Source organism: Hyperoodon ampullatus (assembly GCF_949752795.1).
Source record: "Hyperoodon ampullatus genome assembly, chromosome: 17".
NCBI classification, from domain to species: Eukaryota; Metazoa; Chordata; class Mammalia; order Artiodactyla; family Ziphiidae; genus Hyperoodon; species Hyperoodon ampullatus.
In genome coordinates, this window is record NC_136930.1 from 43,267,971 (window position 1) to 43,295,242 (window position 27,272).

Consider the following 27,272-nt stretch of genomic DNA (forward strand, 5'->3'; position numbering starts at 1 on the left):
TCTTATAATCAATGAAAAAAGTTAATATTTTTCTAAAAATGACTGAAGTTCCAATAAACAGTGAAAATTCTATGAATGTGAAATATTAGTTTTTTTGAATTTCTATTCAAAGAACATTAAGATGGTCAGACTTTTTAAAAATTTTTTAAGATTTATGAGATGTATATGTTTGCTCATGTATAGATCTCCAAGTAATTTTTTTTTTTTTGCGGTACATGGGCCTCTCACTGTTGTGGCCTCTCCCGTTGCGGAGCACAGGCTCCGGACGCGCAGGCTCAGCGGCCATGGCTCACGGGCCCAGCTGCTCCGTGGCACGTGGGATCCTCCCGGACCGGGGCACGAACCCGTGTCCCCTGCATCGGCAGGCGGACTCTCTACCACTGCGCCACCAGGGAAGCCCCTCCAAGTAATTTTTAAATTCCTAGCCAAAGACACAAAGTTCTTAGTGTACTCCTCACTAAGGTATGATTCTGAATCCCTGATCCTGGAATTGGTAATATCTGTAAATAAAAATTGTATTTCACAAAACATGTAAATGAAAAGGATTCCAAAAATAAATACTGTTTTAAATCTGTAACTGGGTGATATTTATACAATGAGAAATAATCTCTAAGGGTAATATATTCAAAATTAATATATTTTTTTAAAATAGTTGCTAAGCTTTGCATAAAACACCTTTATAAACATCAGTTTCAGACCATCTTCAGCTATCAGTTATATAAATCATCACTGCCACTTCCTTTCTTCCTTTTTTTTGGACAATAAAATCTTTCCAACTCAATACCACTTTCTTCTACAGAAAGAATGAGTGCTTCTGGGACAGAAATGTTAACACGTAAAACACTTTTGAAAATTGAAAGGATACAGGGACTGAATATTGCATTTTTAAATTAAAATAACTGGTGTTCTATATGTGTGAAATATTTACTAAAAGAAGTTAGATGTAAATACCTGCTGCTCCAGACTCTTGACTATAACTAATGGACGAAGAACGTATAGTTCTCAGACGTAAACTCTGGGCTCTCTCCTGTCGAGCAGCATCACAGGTCTGATTGGGGTGCCAAATCTGTTTACAGTGGTAGCAAAACTCTGTTCCACAGCCTTCTCGCCCACAAGTTAATTTTGGACAGCTAGCACATCCAAATGCTATCACAGCATACCTTTAAAGAACAAGAAAAAAGATTTAAAATGTGATGTAAAATAAGAGATACTCATTAAGTAAAAATACTATCCAATTTATATGCTATTCCTGAAAAAGTTTTCTATTTATGCATGAGCTAACAGTCATAAACCCTAAAACTATCTATCTCATCAATATAAAAATGGGGAAAAAATAAATAGTTCACAAATGAAGACATATAAATGCCTAAAAAAATTATTAAAGTTTAATTTTCAACTTAACTTTCAACTTTTAACTAGGACACCAAACTGTATATATAGCCTAGTCCTAATTTTATAAAAATCCTATTAAGTTATATGCACATAGAAAAGACTAAAAAGAAATATACCAAAAGTCTTAACAGTAGTTTCCCTGGTATTAGGTTTTTTTCTTCTTTATATACTTACATATTTCTAATTTTTACAACTGCTTGTTAACGCTAAAATCAGAAAGATAAAAAAATTACCTATTTAAAATTATAATGACTATGGATCAGCTCTACCTATCAGTTAATGGCAAATGAGGCCAATTCATACAGTTTGTGAATATCTTGTGTTTATGCATAAATTCTCATATTTTTGTTTTTAAGATGCATGGCAGAAGTTGTCTTTGATGCCAATCTCCTAATAAAAGGTATACAAACTTTAGTTTTCCATCAGGAAATTTGTTATTTTGCCTCAGAAAAAAAAACTGAGAACAGCAGATTTGTGACTAATATCTGTTTTCTGAGTTAATATTTTTGGCACTTTAAGAATTTCTGACTTAAAATAAATTCTGGGCACTCATTTATCCCAGAGAAATGAAAACTTATGTTTACACAAAAGCCTGTATACAAATGTTTACAGCAGCTTTATTTGTAATAGCCCCAAAACTGGAAACAGCCCAGATGTTCTTCTTCAACAGGTGAATGGTTAAACAAATTATGATGCATATATACCATGCGTACTACTCAACAACAAAAAGAAACTACTGACAAACTTAACAACTTGGATGAATCTCTGGGGTATTATGCTGAGTGAAAAAAGTCAGTCTCATACTTTATGATTCTTTTTTTTTTTTTTTGCGGTACGTGGGCCTCTCACTGTTGTGGCCTCTCCCGTTGCGGAGCACAGGCTCCGGACACACAGGCTCAGCGGCCATGGCTCACGGGCTCAGCCGCTCCACGGCATGTGGGATCCTCCCGGACCGTGGCACGAACCCGTGTCCCCTGAATTGGCAGGCGGACTCTCAACCACTGCACCACCAGGGAAGCCCTATAATTCTATTTATATAACATTTTTGAAATGACAAAATTTTAGAAATGGAAAACAGATCAGTGGTGGCCAGCAGTTAGGAATGGGGTGGGGTCAAGGTGCAGGCAGGAGCGAGGGATGTATTTAAAAAGAGCAATATGAGGGATATTTGTTGTGATGGAATTGCTCAGTACCTTGACTATGGTGGTGGATATGGATACACAAACCTACAGGTGATAAAATGGTATATAAATACACACACAAAAATAAATACAGGTAAAACTGGGGAAGTCTGAATAAGATAGGTAGATTGTATCAATATCGATATCCTAGTTGTGATATTGCTTTATAGCCTTGCAAAATGGTACCACGGAGGAAAACTGTTTGAAGGATATATACAGAATATCTCTGTATTATTTCTTACAACTACACATAAATCTACAATCATCTCAATAAAACTTTCAATTAAAAAAGCCTAGTGTTTGAAAGAGACACAAACAAGTCATCTATGCATAAGAGGCTTTTGTAAATATCAAACATTTTGCCTAGAAATTTAGGGGAGTTTTTCAGGGCTCCTCTTCTTACTGGAATAAAATTTAAATAATAGTTGTAAGAGATTTTTATTGAATTTCAAGATAATCCATTAAATTGTGCAAAATGTTAAGAGTAAGGAAGTTTCTCCAATTTTTGGACCTCTTGCTTCCTTAGTATCTCACCCTTTAAACTTAAATTTTACATATGAAATTCCAATTTATTTTTGATAGGCCATTTTCCAATTACCATTGTCTATCATAAATGTGTTCAAACATGACTGAATTAAAGGCAATTTAAACCAACACAGGGTAATCTAGAAAAGTTCCATTTCCCTGACAGCTTATTCATTGCAGTCTCAATAAAAAGAAAACAATTCTTGAAAGACTCTTTATTTTCTCCCAAGTTATAATCTAAAGCAGTCTTTATAACAGTAGTAATTTCAGTGAAAAGGAAATGGCATTCTCTTCTAAACCTCTTCTCTATCCTACTTTTTCTTGAAAAAAGGAGGGAAGGCGAGAGACAGAATGGGGAAACCCGTGTGTGTGTAGGGGACTATATTAAGACCAACTATTTTTTTAAGTCAGTCACAATTTATAAAAGCAGAAGAAAAGTTCAGACTACCAAACTCCACTTCTACCACTTATTACCTGTATAATTTTATGTAAGTTACACAATCTCCCTACAACTAAGTTTTCCCAAACATAAAATAGGGATTCACTAAAGTTTGGCTTAGCCTCAGTATTCAGCCAAAAAGAGCTTCAGCTTTGGCTTTGACCTTTAGAAGGCCAAATAAGCAAATGACTGCTTCAATGACATTTCTAGTACCTCTGCATTTATGCTTGATTAATGACCATTACCATTTCTACATCTATATAAATAATGTATGTCATTTAGACTGAATATTAATATCTGAATATTCATTTTAAAATAAACACCGAGAGACGGCGGCCTGTGGCCCGGGCAGGAGCCTCTCCGCGTGTGTCCCAGGGACCCATCTGCCTGCGAACTTCGGTCACCTGGCAGGAAGCTACGATGCCCAGACCTATGGTTGCCTGTGCAGCGAGGTGTACTACGTGGACACGTTCCACACACACTTCAAGTAGGAGGGCGGCTTGAGTGGAAAGGTGAGAGGTTGGGCAGCTGTGCGGACGAAGAGGGTGCCCTTTGGACTGGGCCTGGATGCTTGTGACACCCCCCTGGGCCTGCTGGGCTCTGAGGGCCCTGCCCTGGGTCCCCTGCTCCCCTGCCCTTTGTTCAGTCACAGCAGAGATGGCCGCGCCCACACCCTCAGTGAGGGTAGTGTTCCGGCCTCCTGCAGCCCCGCCCCCTCTCCGCTGGTTGCCATGGACTGCAGATGCTGCGTTCTGGGGCCAGGGTGTTCCGAGAGTGCCAAGGGCAGACATGATGACCTCGGATGATTTCCTCTTGTGTCGGTTTTGGTGAACTTTGGGAGCTGGGAAATTGTCCACTTTGCAGAAATGTTCGGATTTGCTGGCATTTCGTGTATTCTCTGCTGTAGCATTGTCCTGGTTCTTTCTGTGTATTCTTTGCTTATGTTTTTGTTTTCCTTGATCGGGGTGTGTCTTTTGAATCTTTTCAAGGGGTATTCTTTGGACTTGCTGGATCACCTCAGTTTTGTGCGTTTTCTGTTGTGTTGAGTTCTGCTCATATCTTTGTTTATATTTTTTCTGTGTTCTCAGGGTTTGTTGTTTTGATCTTCTGATGTCGGTTGAAACACTTGGTTATTAATTTTAATAAATCTTTTTAATTATAAAAAAATAAAATAAAATAAACACCGATAGCCTTTCTAGACATAAAGTAAAAATCTTACTGCTTTATATGGTGAAATCTTACTTGACAACTGAAGTATAAATGTACACCGTGCTGCAAGAATAAAATGCAGTAATTCTTAGTGATGATTGTGAAAGCCAAATTTAGACACAAGCTTAAGAACTTTCAAATAATTAAATAGGGAAACAGATTTACAGTAAATATGAACATCGAGATTGCTTTAACTAGATAAATCTAGGAAGAAACTATCCTTTCTGAGAAAACATATTTATAAAAATATATGAGGTAGATTAGCAGAAATTTGGCTATATTGTAATTCTAACTTTTGTAGAGGCTGTTCAGTGTACTAGTATATCACTAAGCAAAACTTTTAAGAACTGACTTAATTTCTAGTTAGTGATTTAGGTTATCTAGAGATAGCCTTTCAAGAAAAAGCCCTTTTAGGGAATTCTTCACATCTTGACAAGAAGAATTAAAAGCAGAATGTCAATTTTGCCATTTCAAAATTTCACAAGTTCCAAAATTTGGCAAAATATTCATAAAAACATGAAGGGTTATGGTGAAAAAACTGAGGACTCATATTTTCTTCTCAATAATCAGATTTCCAAAGAGCTTTATAAACTGCTTTAAGATGAAAATTACTTAAAGTTTTGAGTCTAGAGACTTAAGCTTGTTGAAAATGACTGCTTATAGATATCTATTTAGAATTTTTAAAATATGCAGTGTAATTACCGGGAGCAAACTAACAGCTGACATGTTAGCTAATTAGTTAATTACCATTCCCGCATCATGATGTCAAACATTTAATATGATGGCTAATTTTAAAAAATTAATTCTTAAAATAAAATTTTATATTTATTCCTGTATCTCAAAAGTTCATCACTGGTGATATTTGACTTTGACCTTGAATACTGATTAAACATCTGGCCACTTGGCTTTTGTGAAAATGTAGGTTTTGATGTATCTCAAAAGTTAGGACGTAATAGGGCTTCCCTGGTGGCACAGTGGTTAAGAATCCGCCTGCCAATGTAGGGGACACAGGTTCGAGCCCTGGTCCAGGAAGATCCCACATGACGCGGAGCAACTAAGCCCGTGCGCCACAACTACTGAGCCTGCGCTCTAGAGCCCGCGAGCCACAACTACTGAAGCCCACGCGCCTAGAGACCGTGCTCCTCAACAAGAAAAGCCACCACAATGAGAAGCCCGCACACCACAACGAAGAGTAGCCCCTGCTCACCGCAACTAGAGGAAGCCCGCGTGCAGCAACGAAGACCCAACGCAGCCAAAAATAATAAATTAAATTTTTAAAAAATTAGTAATAACAAAAAGTTATGTTGTTTAAATAAAACAATGTGTGTGTGTGTGTGTGTGTGTGTGTGTGTAGGGAGGGAGGGAGAGAAAGAGAGGAGAGAGAGAGAGGAGAGAGAAAGAGAGAGGAGAGAGGGAAGGAAAAGAGAGAATTAGTTTACAGCACATCATATGTACTCAAATGTTAGAGATAAAGTACATCAAACTTGTTTTATGCTACTCTGCAGTATTTTTTTAAATAGAAAAGCTAAGATGTCCTACTCCAGAGCTAAACATTTAAGTCCCATTCAATCTAAGCAAATTCCAAAGAAAAACAGGATTATCTTTAACAATACTAACCAAATATTTTCATGACTGTGAATTTTGATAACTATAGAAGTTAAGGTATTTTGTCTAGAACTTTTTTCTTATGCTAACAATTATTGAGAGTTTACTATGTAAGTGTTCCGTTTTCATACACATTCAATCTTAGTAACTGTGTTAAGCACATTCTATTATATAATATATTGAGCAATTAAATGTACCTAGCATTCACATATTTTGAAAAACAGAATGCCAGGACTCTTGAAGATGATTTTCATTGTGCGAGAGCCAAACTTATTTTCCACTGGAAATTATAAATCTCAAATTATAATGGAAGCAAATGGTAAAACTAAATTAAATACAAAATATTTGCTTTAAAGAAAAATTTCAATGCTCTAATGCATTAGGTATTATTTGAGAAAATAACAGGCTCAGCAGAAGGTCACAGAAATAACTGAATAATACTAGTTGGCTAACTAAACATCTCTGGCTTAAACAGTACACAAATCTTGGTTCAGAAGATAGTTCCATTTCCTTCTATGATCCCTTATTTAACTCAGGTCTTACTTTCTGTCTCTATTTTTCAGCTGAAGATCTCTAGTTACTTAAAATGTTTAAACCTTTCTACTTAGCAGCAGTGGAGGGAAAGGAAGAAAGTGGGAAAGACAGAAAGAGACTGAAACAGGGCAGTTTTTCCAGAAATATTTTCTATTTGTTGGATTGTTAATAGGTGAAACATACTAAGAAAGAACTCAATGGTCAAGTTAGGGACATGCTAAGCAAAATTAAAGTACTTTTTTGTTTGTTTTTTTACTATAGGATTTGCTAAAATAATTTTTAACATACCAGTAATGTACATATATAGTAAACATTATTTTCCAAATTTATTTGACCATGACATGTATTTCCTGGGAGTGTTTCACAGTACTAGAGTTCCACAAATTAGCACTGAGGAGGTAGGAATACCAACTAGGGTCGTATACTCTGCCTAGAGCAAATTCCTCCTGAAGGAACAAGTAAAAAGAACAAACTACACCAAACATGAAATGGAATCCTAAGAAAGATATAATAGTCTCAATAAAAAATTTTTTTTTTTTGCGGTACGCGGGCCTCTCACTGCTATGGCCTCTCCCGTTGCGGAGCACAGGGTCCGGACGCGCAGGCCCAGCATCCATGGCCCACGGGCCCAGCCGCTCCGCGGCATGTGGGATCCTCGCAGACCAGGGCACGAACCTGTGTCCTCTGCATCGGCAGGCGGACTCCCAACCACTGCACCACCAGGGAAGCCCAATAAAAATTTTAATTAAAAAATGAGAAAGAAGAAAAGAAAGATTATCCAGGAGTCCAAGATAACTTTTCCCCCAAAAGCACAAAGCTTTAACACAACCTTTAAAGAACAAAGAAAATATAATCAGAAATACCAAAATTACTTGATCCAGTTAAGGGGAAAAGTCAAGTTTTATATTCAAATCAATAGGCTCATGATTCCATTAGCAAGAAGTTACTATTATTCCGTGGAAAAGGAGTGACTTAATATATTTGAGAGACGGTCTAGACAAAGTGAGGCTCATCTCCTGGTTCCCCCTTTCAGGATCTCCTTTCCTAGAGAGGATGCTTTCTGTTCTGCTTTCCAGTACATGCTGTAGGGGAGGGGAGGTCGACGGTTGTAGAGAACCGCCCAGATTATTTGCAGAAGTCTGTCTAATTTCAGGGTGGAGTGTTAGGCCATTTGGGATGCATATCTAAAGCTAACTTCTTTAGCTAATTAGTAAAAGAAAGCTGATATGTCTCCTGGGTCTTATGTATCAACTCAGTTCTTGTTTTCTCAGACACATGTACTTGTTTCCTCGGGAGAAAATCAAAGTTGGACCTGCTCTCTGCTCTAAAAGGGTAGCCTACAAAAGCATTTCCAGCATGTCAAAAGACGGGCAAGTTATGGCTAAAACCCTTCTTTGGAGGATGGGAATGAGAGTCATATAGATAGAATAAAATTCTAAAAATACATGTTCCTTAGTTCCTAAGCCTATGGTGCCACTCCATTATGAACAGTATCCATTATGAACAGTATCTTCCACCAGAGTAAGTTATTATTTAGAGCCATTTAAATGTCAGTAAATCAGCTCAAAGCTTAACAAACCTGATTATAGTTGAGCACACTACTTAAAAATGGTTTATTAACTGTTCCTAAGACATATGATTTACATTAATGACATATATTCAGATTTGTTCATTCAATAACTCTTTATTGAGCATGTGGTTAACCTGTGGTTATAAAGAAAAAAATACTTTTTATTTTTACTCTTGAGGGGCTCACAGACATTAAATCATTACCTATATTCTAGTATAATAAATGTTCCTGCATATTCAAAGCTCCCCAGTAAAGTCAGAAGTACTCACATGAGATGACATGGATAATGTATGCTAGTAGAAGGGTAGTCTTAGCCAACTGAAACAAGTGATGACAGAAACCAAGATGCCAGGTTTTTGCTATCTGCCTAGACAATGTACAAACTAAGCCTCCTAGGCAGAGGTAATAGATATTTTTATCCAAGACAGGTCTTATGCTTCCCCTCCTACATGTCCCTCACTGTAATTCTTTTCCTCAGCCATGGCCAGATTTTTCTCTGAACCTGTATAGACTGGCATGTTCTAGAAGCAGTCCAGATAACTTCACCCTGGTTAAATCACAGCACACACGTTTGGCCTCCTAGACCCCTTCACAAGAGGGGTTCAGAAACACATACTGTCCTTTAAACAAGCTTAATCTGCCCTGGCCCTCAGAAGAGTGGAAAGACTATTAGGTCAGAAACCCTCAGAGGTCTCAAATAGAAACCAGCTCAGGTTTTCTTTCTACTCTGAGTTAAGGGCAATATTTCTCAGTGTGTTAAACTACATGTTTAAGTAAAATTGGTGTCAGATACAGAAAATGGTCATTTTGGTAAGTATCAAAAGCAAGAGGAAAACATAATTTCACATTTAGCATTTCTGGAAAAAAGTCTTTCAAGTGTGTTGTACAATGAAAGGGATTAAAATACTACACGCATGCCTGTGGCCCTAGTACGTACTACTGGCTATGCATTGCTATGAATAACTGTCAAACAGTCAGATATTTACCAGTATCCCCTGTGCCAGATTTCAGTAATAAATAGAGTTTAAATAAGAAATTTCTCTCTGTGAATCCAAAGATTTTAATAAGTTCCAAGAGGGCAGAGATTTTCATCTTTTGTTAGTTATTAAAAATCCCCAGTACCTCACACACGGGTGCAGTAAATATCTGAAGAACTGTCTGATTTAAAAAAACAAAACTTCAGAAATGGAGATGAGGAATGATAAATAAGAACTATAAAAAGCTTACTGTGTGCTAGGAATTCTGCTAGCAATAACATTAAAAACCTTCTCAATCCTTAAAACATGATAGGATAAGAGATTCAAAATCAGGTCTGTCCACACTCATGCTAAGTACAATTGTAATTTGTAATGAGGTCTTATGCAGTATTCTATGTTTTCAAAGCATATGTATAAATTTTGTCAGAGGGTGATCTTTTCCACATAACACAACCATAAAACCTATAACGTAATCAAGTATATAAAATATGCTCTTACTAATCTAGTGAGCCAGCATAAATTGAATACAAATGAAAATACATAAAGTAATTAATCTCTGTGACATGTTTTCTTTGTCCTTTGTGCGTAAGACTAACAACCACCAAAACCAAAAATTAATTTATAGCCAAATTAATCAAGACGAATTCTCTGTTAAACTTATGTAACAATCAAGTGGTTTTCATAATAAAGGAATATATTAAAGTAGGTGTTTCTATTATTTTAAGATTATTTTATACTTGAGTTCACATTCATGTCTTCCTCTCCAAAATACTTAAGCCATATTATTTTTTAACAATGATGTCTCAATAAGAAAATGTGCAAAATACCTGAGTATGAGATTATGAAAAAAAATTAAATTTACTGAGAAATGTCATATATACCAAAGGATTTATAAAGAATAATAAAATGAATACCCCCTGAATCTACCACACAAGTTAAGAATAGTATCAGTAGGGTGATCATATAATTCACAACCTGACTGGAACTACTGAAAAAGAAAGGTAATGCTATTAAAATTTACACCAGTACAATAAGCATCAATTGGAACTATCTTGGGCAAACCAGAACCTATGGTTACCTTGTTTATCTGTGGCTTTAGAAGTTCCTTGATTGCCCCTTTGAAGTTCACATCCCTTCTTCTTCCTCACAAGAGGTAACCATGAAACTAAATGTATTTATCCATTTTACTGTTAATGAACTTTTTTGTTTGTTTCTTTGCTATTATGAACATTCTTTTTTTTTTTTGCGGTGTGCGGGCCTCTCACTGTTGTGGCCTCTCCCGTTGCGGAGCACAGGCTCCAGACATGCAGGCTCAGCAACCATGGCTCACGGGCCCAGCCGCTGCGCAGCATGTGGGATCTTCCCGGACCGGGGCACGAACCCGCGTCCCCTGCATCGGCAGGCGGGCTCTCAAGCACTGCACCACCTGGGAAGCCCTATGAACATTCTTAAACATGTCTCTTAACTAGATGTCTCCTGGCACACAAGTGAAGAGTTTCTCTGAGGCATTTAACTAGGAGTGGATCTTCTAAGTTATAGGGTAAATGTGTGTTCAATTTTACTAAATAATATAGCAGTAAGTGAGCTAATCAATCTATATTTTCTTTTAGTTTAATTTTGTCCTTTTATTTATATAACTTACCTCTGTAATCTGTTTTGATTTTGTTTTAATTTATTATATGTGGTGACAATCTAACTTTTTCCCCTCAAATAGCTAATTTTCACAATTCTATATGGTGAATAATCAATCCTTTCCCAGTTGGTTTGGCATTCTTCCCTCCAAATCAAGTTCTTTTTTTTTTTTTTAATAAATTGTATTTATTTTATTTATTTATTTTTGGCTGCATTGGGTCTTCGTTGCTGCACACGGGCTTTCTCTAGTTGTGGCGAGCGGGGGCTACTCTTCATTGCAGTGTGCGGGCTTCTCATCGCGGTGGCTTCTCTTTGTTGCAGAGCACAGGCTCTAGGTGCACAGGCTTCAGCAGCTGTGGCACGCGGGCTCTAGAGCGCAGGCTCAGTAGTTGTGGCACACGGGCTTAGTTGCTCCGCGGCCTGTGGGATCTCCCTGGGCCAGGGATTGAACCCGTGTTGCCTGTGTTGGCAGGCAGATTCTTAACCACTGCACCACCAGGGAAGTCCTCAAATCAAGTTCTTATACAAGTGAGAATCTATGTCAGCCCTATCTATTGTGTTCTATTAGCTTGATAGTGTTGATATTATCCACTATGATGACATGATCCATCAACCCAGCACGAGAGAACATACCTATTTAGTGACCAGAAAGCTTGTGCCCCTGGATTTACTCTCTCAATCTCTCCTGTTCACAGGTTCTGACACGAAAGCCTCCTTTTAATTTGTTCCATCATTTTCACACATTTTCTTTTAAAGCTATTAAATGCTTAAAGGAACTTGTGAAACACCTCTTATCCTGGGGTTCCATGAAAGACAGTTAGAAAATCACACTTTGTCCAGATGAAATGCAAAATACTTCTGTTTGAACTCTTGCTATAGGGATATTTGCTATAATGACTTGCAAAAGGCTTTTTTTTCAAAACCTAAAATTTGTAATCAACTTGAAATCTACTCTAATGAATGTGCACACCTGCACTAGTAAAAATATTCTGCAGGGGTCCACAGGATCAAGAGTGATACAATCGTACCTAAGCTCTTCTTCTCTAGCTCAAATTATTTAAAGGCACTGTTAATTATCCCTTTTTCTTCCCATCTTTTTCTTGAGAATTTAACCCTTCACAGGTCCAGAGTCTGCTTCTACCATACACCTGGAAGCACAGCCAACCTTGGCCCAGTTTAGATAGTATCTTTAATATATTATTTTGTTATTTATGTTACAGTACAAGCATCCTGCAATATAGGAGATCATAATACAAATGTGATACTGAACAGTACCTCCAAGTCCTTCACACAACTAATGAATTCATAAAATGTTAAATAATTAGATAATCTAATATTTTTAATGCTTTATGTTTCACAGAAATCCCTGGTGGACAGTCAAGTGCTAGTGATACCTGGGAAAACTGGTGGAATCTGCACAGGCTAGAAACATACTATTACCTTTCTCACTTAAAATTATGGAATTCATAGACTAAATACAATCTGAAAATATGCTGCTCAATAAGTTTTTAATAATGGATTTGATCAGAGTCCTGAAATTGTCATTTGATAAATCAAACTCACATTTCAGCCTTGTCTCTGATTATACCCAGATAATCTTGGAAGTTCTGGGTTTTCCCAAACTCTTATTTATAATCTCTGGCTTACTAATGGTATGCTAAACTCATCCAGGGTTTATGGCTTTCCTTATTCGTGAAAAGCATATGACTATTTTTTTCTAGTTCTGACAACCATACATGGTAAATACTCTATTAACAGGAGCTGCTGTTAACATAATAACCAAATATACAAGCAAAATTATTTTACTTTAAATATTGGGAAAATGGTATTTGTAATTCAAAAACTTGAGGCAAATGAAGTATTACATAACCTCTAGATCTTGTGTCTCAAGAACACATCAACACATGAACACATCATACTGTGGCACCCATTAAGGTGCCTTTCAAAAGGGTCTTTAAGTTTATACGAGTGACTCCCCCACCAAAAGCAAACAAACAAAATGTCTGATCATTTCATCTATTATAACAAAATAAAAATTCTCCAAATGGATGGGGAAAATCAATAGGACTAGATCCTGCACTGTACCACCTTATCCTTTTCTTCTGAAAACAGTCTTAAGTGAATATATGATGCAAAGACAATATAAAAAAGAGTAAGACAAGATTCCTGCCTTTAATATCTAACATTGTCCCTGACCCATGGTACATACTCAACATATTTTTGTCTACTGAATGAATGAATTACCTGGCATGTTAAGATTTTTCTTTTGAGTAACAGTCAGCAAATTCTTATTTTATCCACAGAGAAAAAAATTAACTCAAGAAAAATCAAACAAAATCTTCTTACCCACAGTCTGGAGCTGGACACCACCTACAATCAGGATCTGCAACGAGCCACCGTCTAAGCATAAATTCTTCATATTTTTCCATCAAGACATCATCACTCAATATCAAGCGAATATCATGGGGATTAAACCGTTCAGTACATTCTGGGCAACTGATATTAACCCTACTTTCAGAAATTTCTATCCTTAGGTATTGTCGTAAGCAATCCACACAAGATCTATGATGACAAGTTATTATCTCAGGAAACCTGTCTTTAGAATGCCGTAAAAGGCACAAGGGGCACTCTATAAAGTCTCCAACTTGTTTGCTGATAGAAGTTAATCCATTGTCAGAGGAGGTATTTGTAGAGAAAATGGAGTTCTTATCAGTACACATTTCAGAATGTATACTTTCAATACTCGCAATTCCATCCACCCCGCCATTTAGCTCCCTTGATTTACGTTTGTTATCCTTTTTCCTCCGAAACAGAGAGCCTATTGAAATTCTTCTTTTTTTGGGTGCCTTTTTGACCGAAGGCAAGCTCACAGATGAAGCAGAAGACTGAAGATCTCGATCTGAACCCATTTGCCGATGTAAACTCATGTCTAAAATGCTCATTAGAATTGAGTCAGGGTCTGTGTTTACACACAGCCCTTCATTATATTTAGAGATAAAACCTGTTTCTTGTTCTTGCATTCAGATTAAGTCATGATGTAAGAAAATCCTATTTGGTTCCTTCAGAGAATTCTTGAAAGAGTTCAATTTATGGTAGACTTATCACAGATGTTCTGAAAAACAAAAGAAAACAAAAACACCAAGATTATTTAATTGCATGTTTCTTAATAAACTTACAAACCCTCTATGAAACTTCAAATAACTATGTTCTTTAACCATTAGTTTTTGGTTTTGATTTTTTTAAATAAGGCCAGTTTATTGAGTAGTCTACAAGAGAATATAAAACCAATGCTGATATAACAAGGATATTACTTAATCTTAAGAGTCTAGATTTGAGCTGACCTTATTCTTAAAATCTTGTACAAAACTTTTGATTTTTATCACACTCAAACCTCAATGATTCCCACTGCCTTTAGGAGTTTTAAAAAAATTGACAATAAAATGGACATGCAAATACAAATGGCTAAGTAGAGCTTACACGATCGTGAAGAACAAAGTGTGTGTGGGGTGGGCCGGGGTATGCTCTTACATTGCAAGATATAATGACTCATTATAAAGTTACAGTAATTAGGAAGACAGTGTGGTACATCACCAAGATGGATACAAAGACCAGTGGAACAGAACACAGTCCAGGAAAAAAGTCCCACATATACACATGGATACCTGACTTATTGCCAAAAGTGGCACTGCTGAGCATTAAGAATGGCCTTGTCAAAAACAAAACAAAAACAACATAGTACTGTTTTACTGGTTACCCATCTGAGAAGAGAAAAGGAACTTAACCTATAGCTAACCCCCTGCATAAAAATCAATTGATGGTTCATAGATCTAAATGTGAAAAGTAAAATCATAACGCTTCTAGGAGGTGATAGAAGAGAATATTTCAACGAAAAGATTTCTTAAACAAAACATACTAAAGTACTTACCATAAAATGAAAGATTGTTAAATTGGACTACAATAAAATGAAGAGACAGTATTAAGGGAGTGGGAGAAGACATTTGCCACATAAAACTAATAAAGGACCAGTATCCAGAATATGGAAAGAATACTTAAGATGTCAACAAGACAAAGCAGACAATATAATAGAAAAATGGGTGAGGGACATAACAGGCACTTCACAAAAGAATATGAAAAAGTGCTCAACATCATTTATTGTACACATTAAAGCCACACTGAGAGACCACTACACACCCAGCAAAATGGCTAAAATTCCAACTGACATTTCCAAGTGTTAGCAAAGATGTTGACTGCTGGTAGGAGTTTAGAAAACTACTTTGAAAAACTGTTTAACAGTATCTACCAAATTTGGACACATGGATACTCAATTACCCAATTTATACTCCTATACATGAATGCATGAGAAATGAATGCATACATGCACCAAAACATCTACATAACAACATTCACAGCAACACTAGTTATAATAAGCCCATACACTGGACACAACCCATATTTCCATCAACGGTAGAATGGAGAAACAAGTTGTGGTATATTCATTCCACATTCTGGTATATTCTAGTATACCAGAAAGCAATGAAAATGAACAAAATACTGCTACTCATAAAACAAGAATGAATCTCTCATAAAAGGATCTGTACTGTACAATTCCATTTAAATAAAGTTCAAAAACAGAGCTAATCTATGATGTTATAAGTCAGTACTGTAGCTACCTTTTGAGGAGAGGCACAAAAGAAGAGGCACAGGTATAGTGGTTACAAAGCTATGTTCAGTTTGTGATAAATCACTGACCCACAGACTCATGATGAATACATTTTTCTCGGTGATTGTTATACCACAATTAAAGGTCAAAAAAAAAAAAAAAAAAAAAAAACCAAGCTCCCTGAGGTGATATCCACACATATTTCACTCAGGCAAATTTTACTCATGTCTATCAGTTTATATTTTCCCATCATCTGCAGCATATTCCCTTAATTCTGAGGGAAATATAGAGCGTGATGGTAAATGAACTAAAAATTTCTGCATATTTTCTTCTTTATAGTTATTATTTTCTCTTGCATCTCAAAATGCTTTCTGTACTCCAGGGTTCAATATATGTATCAATGAACAGAACTGTAGAGGGAATCTATCTTGGGGATTCTGTCCTAAGAATTTATCATTTAAAACATTAAACCAGTGGTATTTAATGAATACCAGCTGGAGAATTTTTCAAAACACACTTCTAGAAATTTGATACCATATAATTCATTATCTAAAAAAGAACCTAGTAAGAGTGAATGGAGGTGCTATTAATATTTAAACTAGGGGGCCTCCCTGGTGGCGCAGTGGTTGAGAGTCCGCCTGCCGATGCAGGGGATACGGGTTCGTGCCCCGGTCTGGGGGGATCCCATATGCCGCGGAGCGGCTGGGCCCGTGAGCCATGGCTGCTGAGCCTGCGCGTCCGGAGCCTGTGCTCCGCAACGGGAGAGGCCACAACAGTGAGAGGCCCGCATACCACAAAAAAAAAAAAAAAAAAAAAAAAAAAAAAAAAAAAAATATTTAAACTAGGATAACAGGGGCAAACTAGAACATATGGTCATCCCACTTAGGAAGACTTTCTAAAACATTCTGCAAATAAACAAATAGGCATCAAAGGAAAAGAAACAAATTTGAATACTAAAAAATTTAATATTTTTATATGGTAAAAAATACTATAAAGTAGGATGACGTGATAAATTAGTAAAACATGTATAACAATGAACAAATTTCCTTAGTATACAAACAGCTTTTACACATTAGTAAGAAAAAGATGTACAAACTAGTAGTAAAATGAGCGAGGATATAAGGAGGAAGTTTGGAGAAAAAGAATTACAAAAATTAGGAAGATAGGAAACAGTGTTCAACAACACTAAAGAAATGAAAATTCAAACACTAGATACACCATCTTTGTACACATTAGACTGACAAAGGTTGAAAGAGTTGGTGAACGTGTATTGAAAGAAGCACCTCACATATTGTTGGGAGGACTGCAAATCAGCACAACCCTGGGGAACCAATTTGGCACTATCTATTAAACTTCAAAATGGAACTGTTCTTTGACCAGCAATCCTACATGTAAAATTTATCCTTCAGAAAATATGACACAAGTGTGCAAAGAAATATTGTGCAAGGAAACTCACTGCAGCCTAGCTGATAGAAGCAAACAAAACAAAACAAGGCAAACAAGCCCCACACAAAACCTGGAAATAACTTCTGTCCCACAGGGAACTGGTAAAAATAAAGGAACCAACCACAATTTACATGGAATGATAAGGAAAAGATCTCGCTACATAATACTGAGTGAACAATAATAACTGCAAAATAGTATGTATAGTATGAATCCATATGTGGAAACAAACACACCCACAGAGGTTTACATGTACCTACACAATTTCTGGAAAAATGTTAAACCATTAACAATGGCTACCTTGGGGAGAATAATCTTTAGTATTCACTTTCTGCTTTCTGCATAGTTTACAATTGTATCATGAGCATCTATTGCGTATAGTTTTAAAAAAACCCAGTTAACTGAATCCCACAAACGAAAACAAAAAACATATTCCACTCTAGAGCTACCCAATCAAATTGAGGATGTGGTCCAGAACTTGTATATTTTGAAAATGTTCCTCAGTAATTTAGTTGCACACGCTGGTCAAGAACCGCTAATTCTAAAGAGAGTCTGCTAAACACTTTCACTTAAAAACAGAATTCTATAGGCTTGGCCTCCAAAACAAGGCTCCTTGTTTTTCATTAGTTTAGGTACTAAAAATAAAAGTGCCATTAAAAAAAAAAACCCTCAGTTTATAGTCATTTTCAGCCTATGGGGCTATAGTGAGGTAGTACTTAAAAACCTATGTATAGAGATAAGAGAGACATTTTAAAAAAACCCACATAAATTAATGACTATCCTGTAGAAAAAATCCACGAAAGGTGTCTAAAAGCATGTGACTCAACAGTATTGGGAATGCCTCAATCAAGGGGACTTTGGCTTAATTTCAAAGTTAAAGTCTAAGCCTAGCATGTGCTAAACCCTGAGGTTACCACCATAAACAAGATAGACATGGGTCTCTGTACTCAATGCGATATGTCTGGAGAAGAAATATATATCACAAAACCAATAGTTATAAACTTATATATATTAAATTTGTCTCTGTTACTACAACTCTTGAAAACAGCTGAGTCCATTTTCACCAGATTTAGAGGGAGTCTTTCAGACATTATGACAAACTATAGGCTATTACAGAATTCATCTTAAAAAGAAAGGAAGCCATCTTGCAAGCCACCTACAAGATTAATAAGAGGCCCTGCATAACAGCAGATTCAAAAGATATAGTCAATATTTCACCCCACCACCCCGAAGTGTGGACATATTCGTACCTCCTTCCCCTCCTCTCAGTGATTTACAATATACAAGTTTTAGCCATATACATAAAGTTTAGTCTAACTTTGCAGATGGGAAATCAGAGACTCAAGAGTATTAAGTAAAGAACTAAACCTAATTATTCTAGTGGTATATGAAATTAAGATTATATGGTTCACCCACAACGAAGAGTTTTTAATCAAACTGTTTATTTGCATAAACATTTAGAAACTAGTAAACTAACTTGGATTTCTGAGACTATACCCTTAACCACCAAAAAAACAAAAAAAGCACTACAGAAATTCTGCCAATTTGAACAGATGACAAAAATGTGTGAAATTATAAAAAAAAACTTTCAGTGATTTAGAAACTTATTTTTAGAAAAAGCTGATTTTATTCGCCAATGAAAAATAAAAATCTATTATTTGCATCATTTAATATAGTACTATTCTTTTTGAACTCAACTTTTTAAACTATCAACTGTATCAATCTGTAAGTACTACTGTTATGTTCGGCCTCATAAATGCACACACCATTAAGACAAAAATATTATTTGAGTTCTAAAACAAAAAGCTGGGTTCCTGGTTGGAAAAAGAAGGGAAAATACGTTGTATATAATACTACCACTACACAGTAGAGTTTTAAAGTGCTTTTAAAGCACTTTTGATTTAAACTTCATTGCCCTATGGAATGGGTATTATTATCCTGATTTGATAGATGAGAAAACTGAAGTGCAGAGAGGGTAAATATTGCACAGTTAGGAAATAACAGGGTTCAGGGTCAAATTCAGGTCTTCTGATATCTCAGCCTCAGTACCATCATCTGTCTGCAGCTGCCTTCATGAAACAACTCCAGTCACTATCAGTATATCAAAAATTGTCTCAGAAAACAAAAGACAATTATATTTTACATATCATCTAGGGCTGGTCTTAACTATCCCTCAATTCCATGCCTTATTCAAGCCATTCCCCCGTCTGAAATGCCACTCCCTTTTCTCTCCTCCTAACTAAACTGTACTCACATTTTATAACTCAGATAAGAAATTTTTACAGTGTTCACTTGTTTTTCTGCCCTGATTGCCTTCAATGTTTTAATAAGGTTTTAAATGTAGAACTTGAATATTTGTGATTTCTTTAATACCACACACAGCCAAGATGGAGTCAGGAACATAGACACTATGAATAAATACCAAATGAGTATTTCTTAAAATGACACAACGTCACTGAAGTGATGATACCATTTCATAAGCACAAGAAAAAATCTTGTTATTTCACTGTCATGCCTCCTAGGCATATACATGTTCTACTTTTTAAAACGTCCAATTAGTTCACACCAAGTTTACAAAGACAAATATGAGGCCTACTGGATCAAATGCAAAATAAATTATGTATTAAAAACCTAGAGTAGTTTACATCATTCCAGAGCAGGAACAGGAGAGGCAGTAAATGTACTTCATGATATAATTTGAAATATATACAACTCCTAATAACCCCCAACTTTGGATATTCTTTAAACTGATTTACTATCACAAGGATTTGTCGAAGTACAACACATCGATAACATGAAGAAAAGTAGTGGGGGAAAAAGATAACTGAGGTTGGCCTCCATGATGTTACGGCTGTTGGCTTAGTGGGGATACCTTTCCCCTCTAAATAAAAGTATAGCTCTGTAATTGCAGATGCTAGAAGAGCTTAGTGAAACAGAAAGGAGAGTAAAATACAAGTAGACCCCATATTATGTATTTTCAACCAAGTATCTAAAATCATATAGGAGGCAATTCTCTTAACACCAATGTCACAAGAAATTCCAATCACCTGCTAATTAAAATATGAGAAACGGCTCTCTTTTCCCCTCTTTCCCAGTCTAGCACAACTCCAACAAGTAACGAAGACTCTCTGCCAATTGCTGCTACACACTTTCATCCCCCTGAAGAAACTGGTTGAAAAATTAGTTTTTATCGCTGGCAAAGGAGCCCCACCTCCTGACCTTTTTATGTACTTAAATTGAAGACCAGCACCTGAGACTGGTATGAAGGACAAAGACGTGAACCTGCTTACCTAACCTTCTCTAGCCCACAGTGTTTATACCTCTTTAAAGTCAAGATCTCTTTGATTCGAACTTTTTTGTACCTCTTGAGGAATATGGAATTAAGAAATAGGAATAGCCCACAACAAAGGTATTTCTACCACGTGTCAAAGCTTTATGGACCAAAGATGTAGTAGAAGTGCTGATAACTTCGTACTGACGCACCATAAAATACATCTAATTTGGCAGCATGCTATTTTTTATTCTTCGCAAAAATTATGGAAGTTGACCATTCCAGGTGAAGCACCTAATAAACAATTACAATATTGTTTGACATGAAAATGTGCTGCAGATTTTAAATGCTCAACTTATAAACACAGGATAGATAAAAACAGTTAGAAAGCTCAAATCCATACAAAATAGTAGCCCATGTTTGAAAAGCTGTATGTATCAGTCAGGGTCCTGGCAAAAAAACAAAGCAGTTTCAAAGAGATAACTGAAGGGCTCATTTACAAAGGTGTGGGTAGGGTTAAAGGAACCAACAGGGATGGCAAGTCTTCAGGAAGCCACTGCCAGCCTTCTGAAAGAAGGAGCAGGGAGAGAGATGTCCAATGGCAACTGGAAGAATAAATACCCAGCTTCTCTCTTCTCTGGATCTCCAATATCCACCAATGCCTCACACTGGCTAAATCCAACGAGAAACCAACAAAGGAGCCCAAGTGAGGCAGTCCTTAGACTAGGTCAACCTCCTCTGGGGCACAGAGAAAGTCAAGGAAGGATGAGGAGTGGATCTGGAGGGGCAAATAAAAAACACCCAGTCTGGATGTATAAAGAAGAGAATTTGGGAGTCAAGACCTGGTCAGCCACTGTTAGTTATAAAATCTCAGATAATGTCCATTCCTGAGTCTGTGATCTCCACTACAAAATATGGATGATACCACTTACTTCAAATAGATGTTATGAAAAGAAAGTGAAATTGGCACGTGCTAAAACCTGGCACTATGCTAAATGTTAGCTGAAGTGAAATGTAAGACAAGCTTTGTATCTCTAGTACCTAATACAACTTGTAACTCATTGTAGGTGCCTAATAAACACTGGAGAAATAATGATGCAGAACACACATAAGTGGAAGTGAGGAACTGAGGATTCTGTTCATATCTTTGCTTTTGGCTTGTTATTGCTATAAGATTCTCTTTAAGTGATACAACCTTACTACATCCAGCTTTTAAACTGTGAAAAGAATCTTTACCCCACAAGTGCTACAGCAGCCGTCCCCAAGCTTTTTGGCACCAGGGATTGGTTTCGTGGAAGACAATTTTTCCATGGATGGGGGTGGGGACACGGTTTCGGGATGATTCAAGTGCATTACATTTATTGTACTTTATTTCTATTATTATTACACTGTAATATATAGTGAAATAATTATACAACTCACCATAGTGCATAGTGGGAACCCTGAGCTCATTTTCACTTGCCACTCGCTGATAGGGTTTTGATATGAGTCTGCAAGCAATTGATTTATTATGGTCTCTGTGCAGTCAGACCTCTCTGCTAACGATAATCTGTATTTGCAGCCGCTCCCCAGCGCGAGCATCACTGCCTCAGCTCCACCTCAGATCATCAGGCACTAGATCCTCATAAGGAGCGCATAACCTAGATCCCTCGAATGCGCAGTTCAAAGTAAGGTGTGTGCTCCTATGAGAATCTAATGCTGCCACTGACCTGACAGGAGGTGGAGCTCAGGCGGTAATGCGAGCGATGGGGAGTGGCTGTAAATACAGATGAAGGTTCGCTTGCTCACCTCCTGCTGTGCTGCCCGGTTCCTGCTGTGCTGCCACTGGCAGTGGTCCGTGGATTGGGGGTGTTGGGGACCCTTGTGCTACAGGATAAATAAGACATGTTGAATATCTTGACATTATACAACTTCAAGAATTACAGATTTAAAATATTCAACCAATAAACATCTCCTAACTACAAATGTTTTAGTAGCATCTATTAACCACCCACATGCCTATGTGATTTAAGACTCACGAAAGGGTATTCTGGAGATAGAAGGCTAGGCAAAATAAAGTTTATAGACAATAAAGAAATTAATTTACCAAGAGAAAATCCCATTATACTCTTGAATATCTGTTTCTGCCTCTGTTATTCAGCTAAAATTAGGTTTCTTCTGTTAATTCTCACAAAGGTAAAAAGACGGAGAAAATCCAATAATTTTGTGTTGATAAATGCTAAGTATAAGAGCAAAGAGTACCTACGGTTTCTGATTTCAATTTCTTTTACTGATGTCTGACACCCAGATGCTCAGCACCTCTAAAACATGAATGTAATAAAAGTAGAATGCAAAAACACTTAATAGCACCGTTGAAGAGAACGGAAAGAGGATTAAGTATAAAGTTGTTTTTGTTTGTTTGAAATGAGGAGGGAATAGGTACAGAGATTCCCAGCACTGTTTCTACTGATCATTAATTCTGGTCACTAGTGAAGCCTGAGCTATCTCATACTCAAGTGAGAATCAAGAACATAAAGAAACGAGACTTTCTATTTTAGATGCTACTAAAATACTATTTTATATTACAAAAGCATAACAGGCCATTAAACTTTTTCAGCCATATATACTTATGTTGAGAGGTTGAGAGAAGATGAGGAATAAAGAAAAAATTTTAATGACTATATATTTGGTATTATATGTGGTTCTCAAATGTTTCCAAGTCACATTTCATTTTCTGTGAACTAACCACATGTTCATATCCTGCTGTTGGTATAAGGCCTTTTGTGTAAAGGAACTTTGTTATTATGTGTCAAATAAATTTTTTTTTAACTGTATGGTAATTTTCCAACGTAGGAATTTAAAATTTTGTGTGTGTGTGTGTGTGTGTTCAAATTCACATATCTTTCTCTTTATGACTTTTGGATTCTATATCTGTCTTGGAACATCTTGCTCACTCCAAGATTATATTTTTAAAATTCCCTCATGTTTCTTTCTGGTACTCCTATGCTTTGTTTATTGCTTACATCTTTCACCCATTTCAATTTATTTTCATGTTAGGACTAAGTAGAGATCAAAATTTGAGTTTTTCTAAATGGCTAGCTAGTTATCTCAACACCAATTATTGAATAATGATCTCCTTTCTACCTACCTCTGACCTAATTTGGTAGGCTACTTCTTGGTGTATGAATTTCTTGCTACCGAGGTGGTATGGACTTCCAAAATATGTTCTTGAAATAAACTACCGAACTGTTTCATTCCAATTTATGCTCCCACCAACTGGAAAGGTGCTTACTTCTCTGAATTCTCATCAACACCCTATATCATTTCAATAGCTTTTTCTAAGTGGCAAAAAAAAGTAAGTACTTTCATTTCCATTTCTTTGATTACTAAACAAATTGAACGTTTGTTCACGCTTACAGCCCTCTTTATTTTTTCAATGATTTATCTGTTCATATTTTTTACCCATTTTAACACTAGAACATTAGTGGTCCTCTTTGATTTTAAACCTTTCATATTTACTTCCTCTTAATATTTGCCCTTTAATTTTGTGATTTTTGAAGAAGTTTAAGATGTTTATTTAGTCACATCTACCAAGTTCTTCTTTCATTGCTTTATTGCTTACAAAGTATTTTCTGAGGATAAAATCTATTTATAGACATATTTACCATTTCTGGTACTGTTCATTCCTTCTTGTGGATCCAAGTTTCATCTGATGTCTGATGTCATTTCCCTCCAGCCTGAACAACTTCCTTAAGCATTTCTTGGTGTTGCAGGTTTCCTAGCAATGAATTCTCTCAAGTTTTGTTTATTTGAAAAATGTCCTTATTTCACCTTCATTTTCATGGATATTTTGTTCTGAATATAGAATACCAGGTGGATAGCTTTATCTTTTCAGAACTTTAAATAGGTCATTCAATTGTCTTCTGGTCTCCAATCATTTCTGATTAAGTCATCTTTCACTGATATTTTAATTCCTCTGTAGTAACGTGGGTTTTTTTCCCCCTTTGGCTGCATTAACATTTTCTTTCCATCTCTGCCGTGCAGCAGTTTGATTAAGATATGCCTAGATGTGGTTTTCCTTTTATTTATCCTAGTTGGGGTTCAATGAACATATTTTTTACCCTACTGTCTGTCTATGTCTGTCTCTTATCTCTCTGCTATTCACATGTTAGTTTTTTTGTTTGTTTGTTTTTTGCGGTACGCGGGCCTCTCACTGCTGTGGCCTCTCCCGTTGCGGAGCACAGGCTCTGGACGCACAGGCTCAGCGGCCATGGCTCACGGGCCCAGCCGCTCCGCGGCATGTGGGATCCTCCCGGACCGGGGCACAAACCCATGGTCCCCTGCATCAGGCGGACTCCCAACCACTGCACCACCAGGGAAGCCCCACATGTTAGTTTTAATACTGTCCCACTGGCCATCAAGGCTCTGTTCATTTTTTGTAATCTTTTTATCCATTCTTTGGATTGGCAAATTTTGTTGATCTAGCTTCAAGTTCATCAACTTTTTCCTCTTCCTTCTCCAATCTGCTGTTAAATCCATTCAGTAAAATCTTTATTTCAGATATTGTACTTTTCAGTTCTAGACTGTCTATTCTTCTTTATAGTTTCTATTTCTCTGTTGAAATTGCCCACCTATTCAGTCATGATGATCATGCATCTCCCTTTAGGTCACTGAATATATTACAATTGCTTTAAAGTCTGCTAATTCTGCTAATTTTAGGGTCAGCTACCATTTTGGGGTGGAGAGTCTTGACATTAAATCACGTTATCCTGATTCTTCACATGTCTAGTAGTTGTCTATTATAAACTGGATTTTGTGGATGTTATGCAGTAGAGACTTTTACAGCTTCTTATCTGCTCCTAAAAGTGAGGATTTTTATTATACCTGGCAGTTAAATCACTGGCTAATAAAGTCAAACTTGTGGAGGCTGGTTTTATGTTCTAGAATGGGTCTCTGGGCACAAATGTTTAAAACCCCTTAATTTGGTGGGAATCAAACACCAAATTGTCTCCCCTGCAGAGAGTAGCAGGTGAAATCTCTAGTCAGTTTTTTCAGCCTAACTGCTATTATTTTCCATTGAGCTCCTTGGAATCTTTCTGCAGAGTTCAGGGGTCACCTGGGTATTTCAGGGGAGTTTTTTCATAGATTTTAGGGCTATCCTACTACAACTCCCTCCTTTCTGGGATTTATCCACTCAATTTCCAGCCATTCTGGCAGTCCCAAACTCCATCCCTTGACACCTTAGGCCAGTAAGACTTTAGTTTTCTGCTTGATTTTCAGCTGCCCTGTGCTGCATGAACTTTTCCTCAAGAGGAAAGCTGTATACACTTTGGGGGGAAAACATTTGGCGGTTTTCCAAAGGAGACCTTTACCAAAGGATCTGAGATACAGTATTCTTGAATCTGTATACGATGCTGTCGTAGGAAATTTTAGCTTAAGCATGCATTAATTCATTATTCTTTATAATCATTAATTCATTTACTCTTTCAACAAATATGTTCAGTGCCTATCATGTGCCAAATACTCTTCTAGGTGGTAGACATATAATAGTGAACAAGACAGACAAGGCCCTTGTTCTGTGGAACTTTCATTCTAGTGCATCCTAACCAAGCACTGAATAAAGACATTTCAGACTATGTCTTCCCCAAACAGTAATATTAGTGAGTTGGCAAGGATATAAATTATAATAGGGGCTTCCCCGGTGGCGCAGTGGTTGAGAGTTCGCCTGCCGATGCAGGGGACACGGGTTCGTGCCCCGGTCCGGGAAGATCCCACATGCCGCAGAGCGGCTGGGCCCGTGAGCCATGGCCGCTGAGCCTGCGTGTCCGGAGCCTGTGCTCTGCAACGGGAGAGGCCACAACAGTGAGAGGCCCGCGTACCGCAAAAAAAAAAAAAAAAATTATAATGAAGTGATTCCCTTTTTTCATAAGCATAATTTTGAAAGAAAAAAGACTTGATTTTATATTTGAGCACATATGATAGTCCCATAATCTGAACAAATATTTATCAATATCCCATTTAAAGCTTTTTTTCTAAAAGACCATACATATGTGCTTCTGACAGCACTCTATTTTTCACAGTGACAATGGTTTTCTAGCATAATAAATAGCAGACAATTTAAGTTGTACAAAGAAGAATCACTAGTTATCTGACCAAATGATCTAGTACAGAGAAAATTAATTTAGCTCACTGTGCATAACTTCAGAAACAAATATGGTAAATAAACAGTGGGGGATATCCTTGAAACTTAATTCACTTTTTTGGCCTTGCTCTTCCTCTAGTGTTAAATAAAGGTTCCAAAGGCACTGAAAAAAGGAACTATTTATCTTCCATAGCACAGAGTTGCAAACAACCTAACAAATTTAAATATGCCTATGTACAATTTGGTAGTAGTTGATTACCAAAAAACAGAATTAATTATCATAAGCCATCCTTTGATCAGACCACAACTAGAAGTGATGTACTAGAAATGATGTATCTGCACACAAGCTAATTTTGGCCCCAAATAAACAGACCTTTGTACATCTGAACAAGAAGTTCATTAAGAGAAATTTGAGGCATTAAATTACTTGGATTTTCATATACAGCTTTCTCTGAACAGTGATAAATCACTAAAGTTCATTATAATGAAGTTTGATGTTGCTCAAAAAGGTTATTTAAATGTTTAAAGTTATTTTAAGTTATGTCATTCATCTTGTCAATGTCAAATGTGGAAATGCCATATTTTCCTCTAATAAATCTATTCCCCAATATAGCTGGAAATTCAGCTACAGCAGCAGTGCAGGCTCTGGGCATAATTCTTGCTGTCCAAATAATATTAAGGAGACAGACTCACCTTATAAGTCTTATAAAAAC

The 27,272-nt window shown here is 36.7% G+C and overlaps 1 protein-coding gene across 2 annotated transcripts in view; it reads right to left on the reverse strand.

Moving 5' to 3' along the window:
* The window catches only part of RNF19A (ring finger protein 19A, RBR E3 ubiquitin protein ligase), a gene marked incomplete at both ends in the record, with an annotated part of 28,026 nt that extends 13,942 nt beyond the window's left edge, over positions 1–14,084 (reverse strand). For both annotated transcript variants that reach the window (XM_079722848.1, XM_079722849.1), the window contains 2 exons: positions 952–1,160; positions 13,411–14,084. In XM_079722848.1, coding sequence (XP_079578974.1) covers positions 952–1,160; positions 13,411–14,084 — 883 coding nt within the window. The remainder of the gene's footprint in view (positions 1–951; positions 1,161–13,410) is intronic.
* Between the last annotated feature and the right edge of the window lie 13,188 nt (positions 14,085–27,272).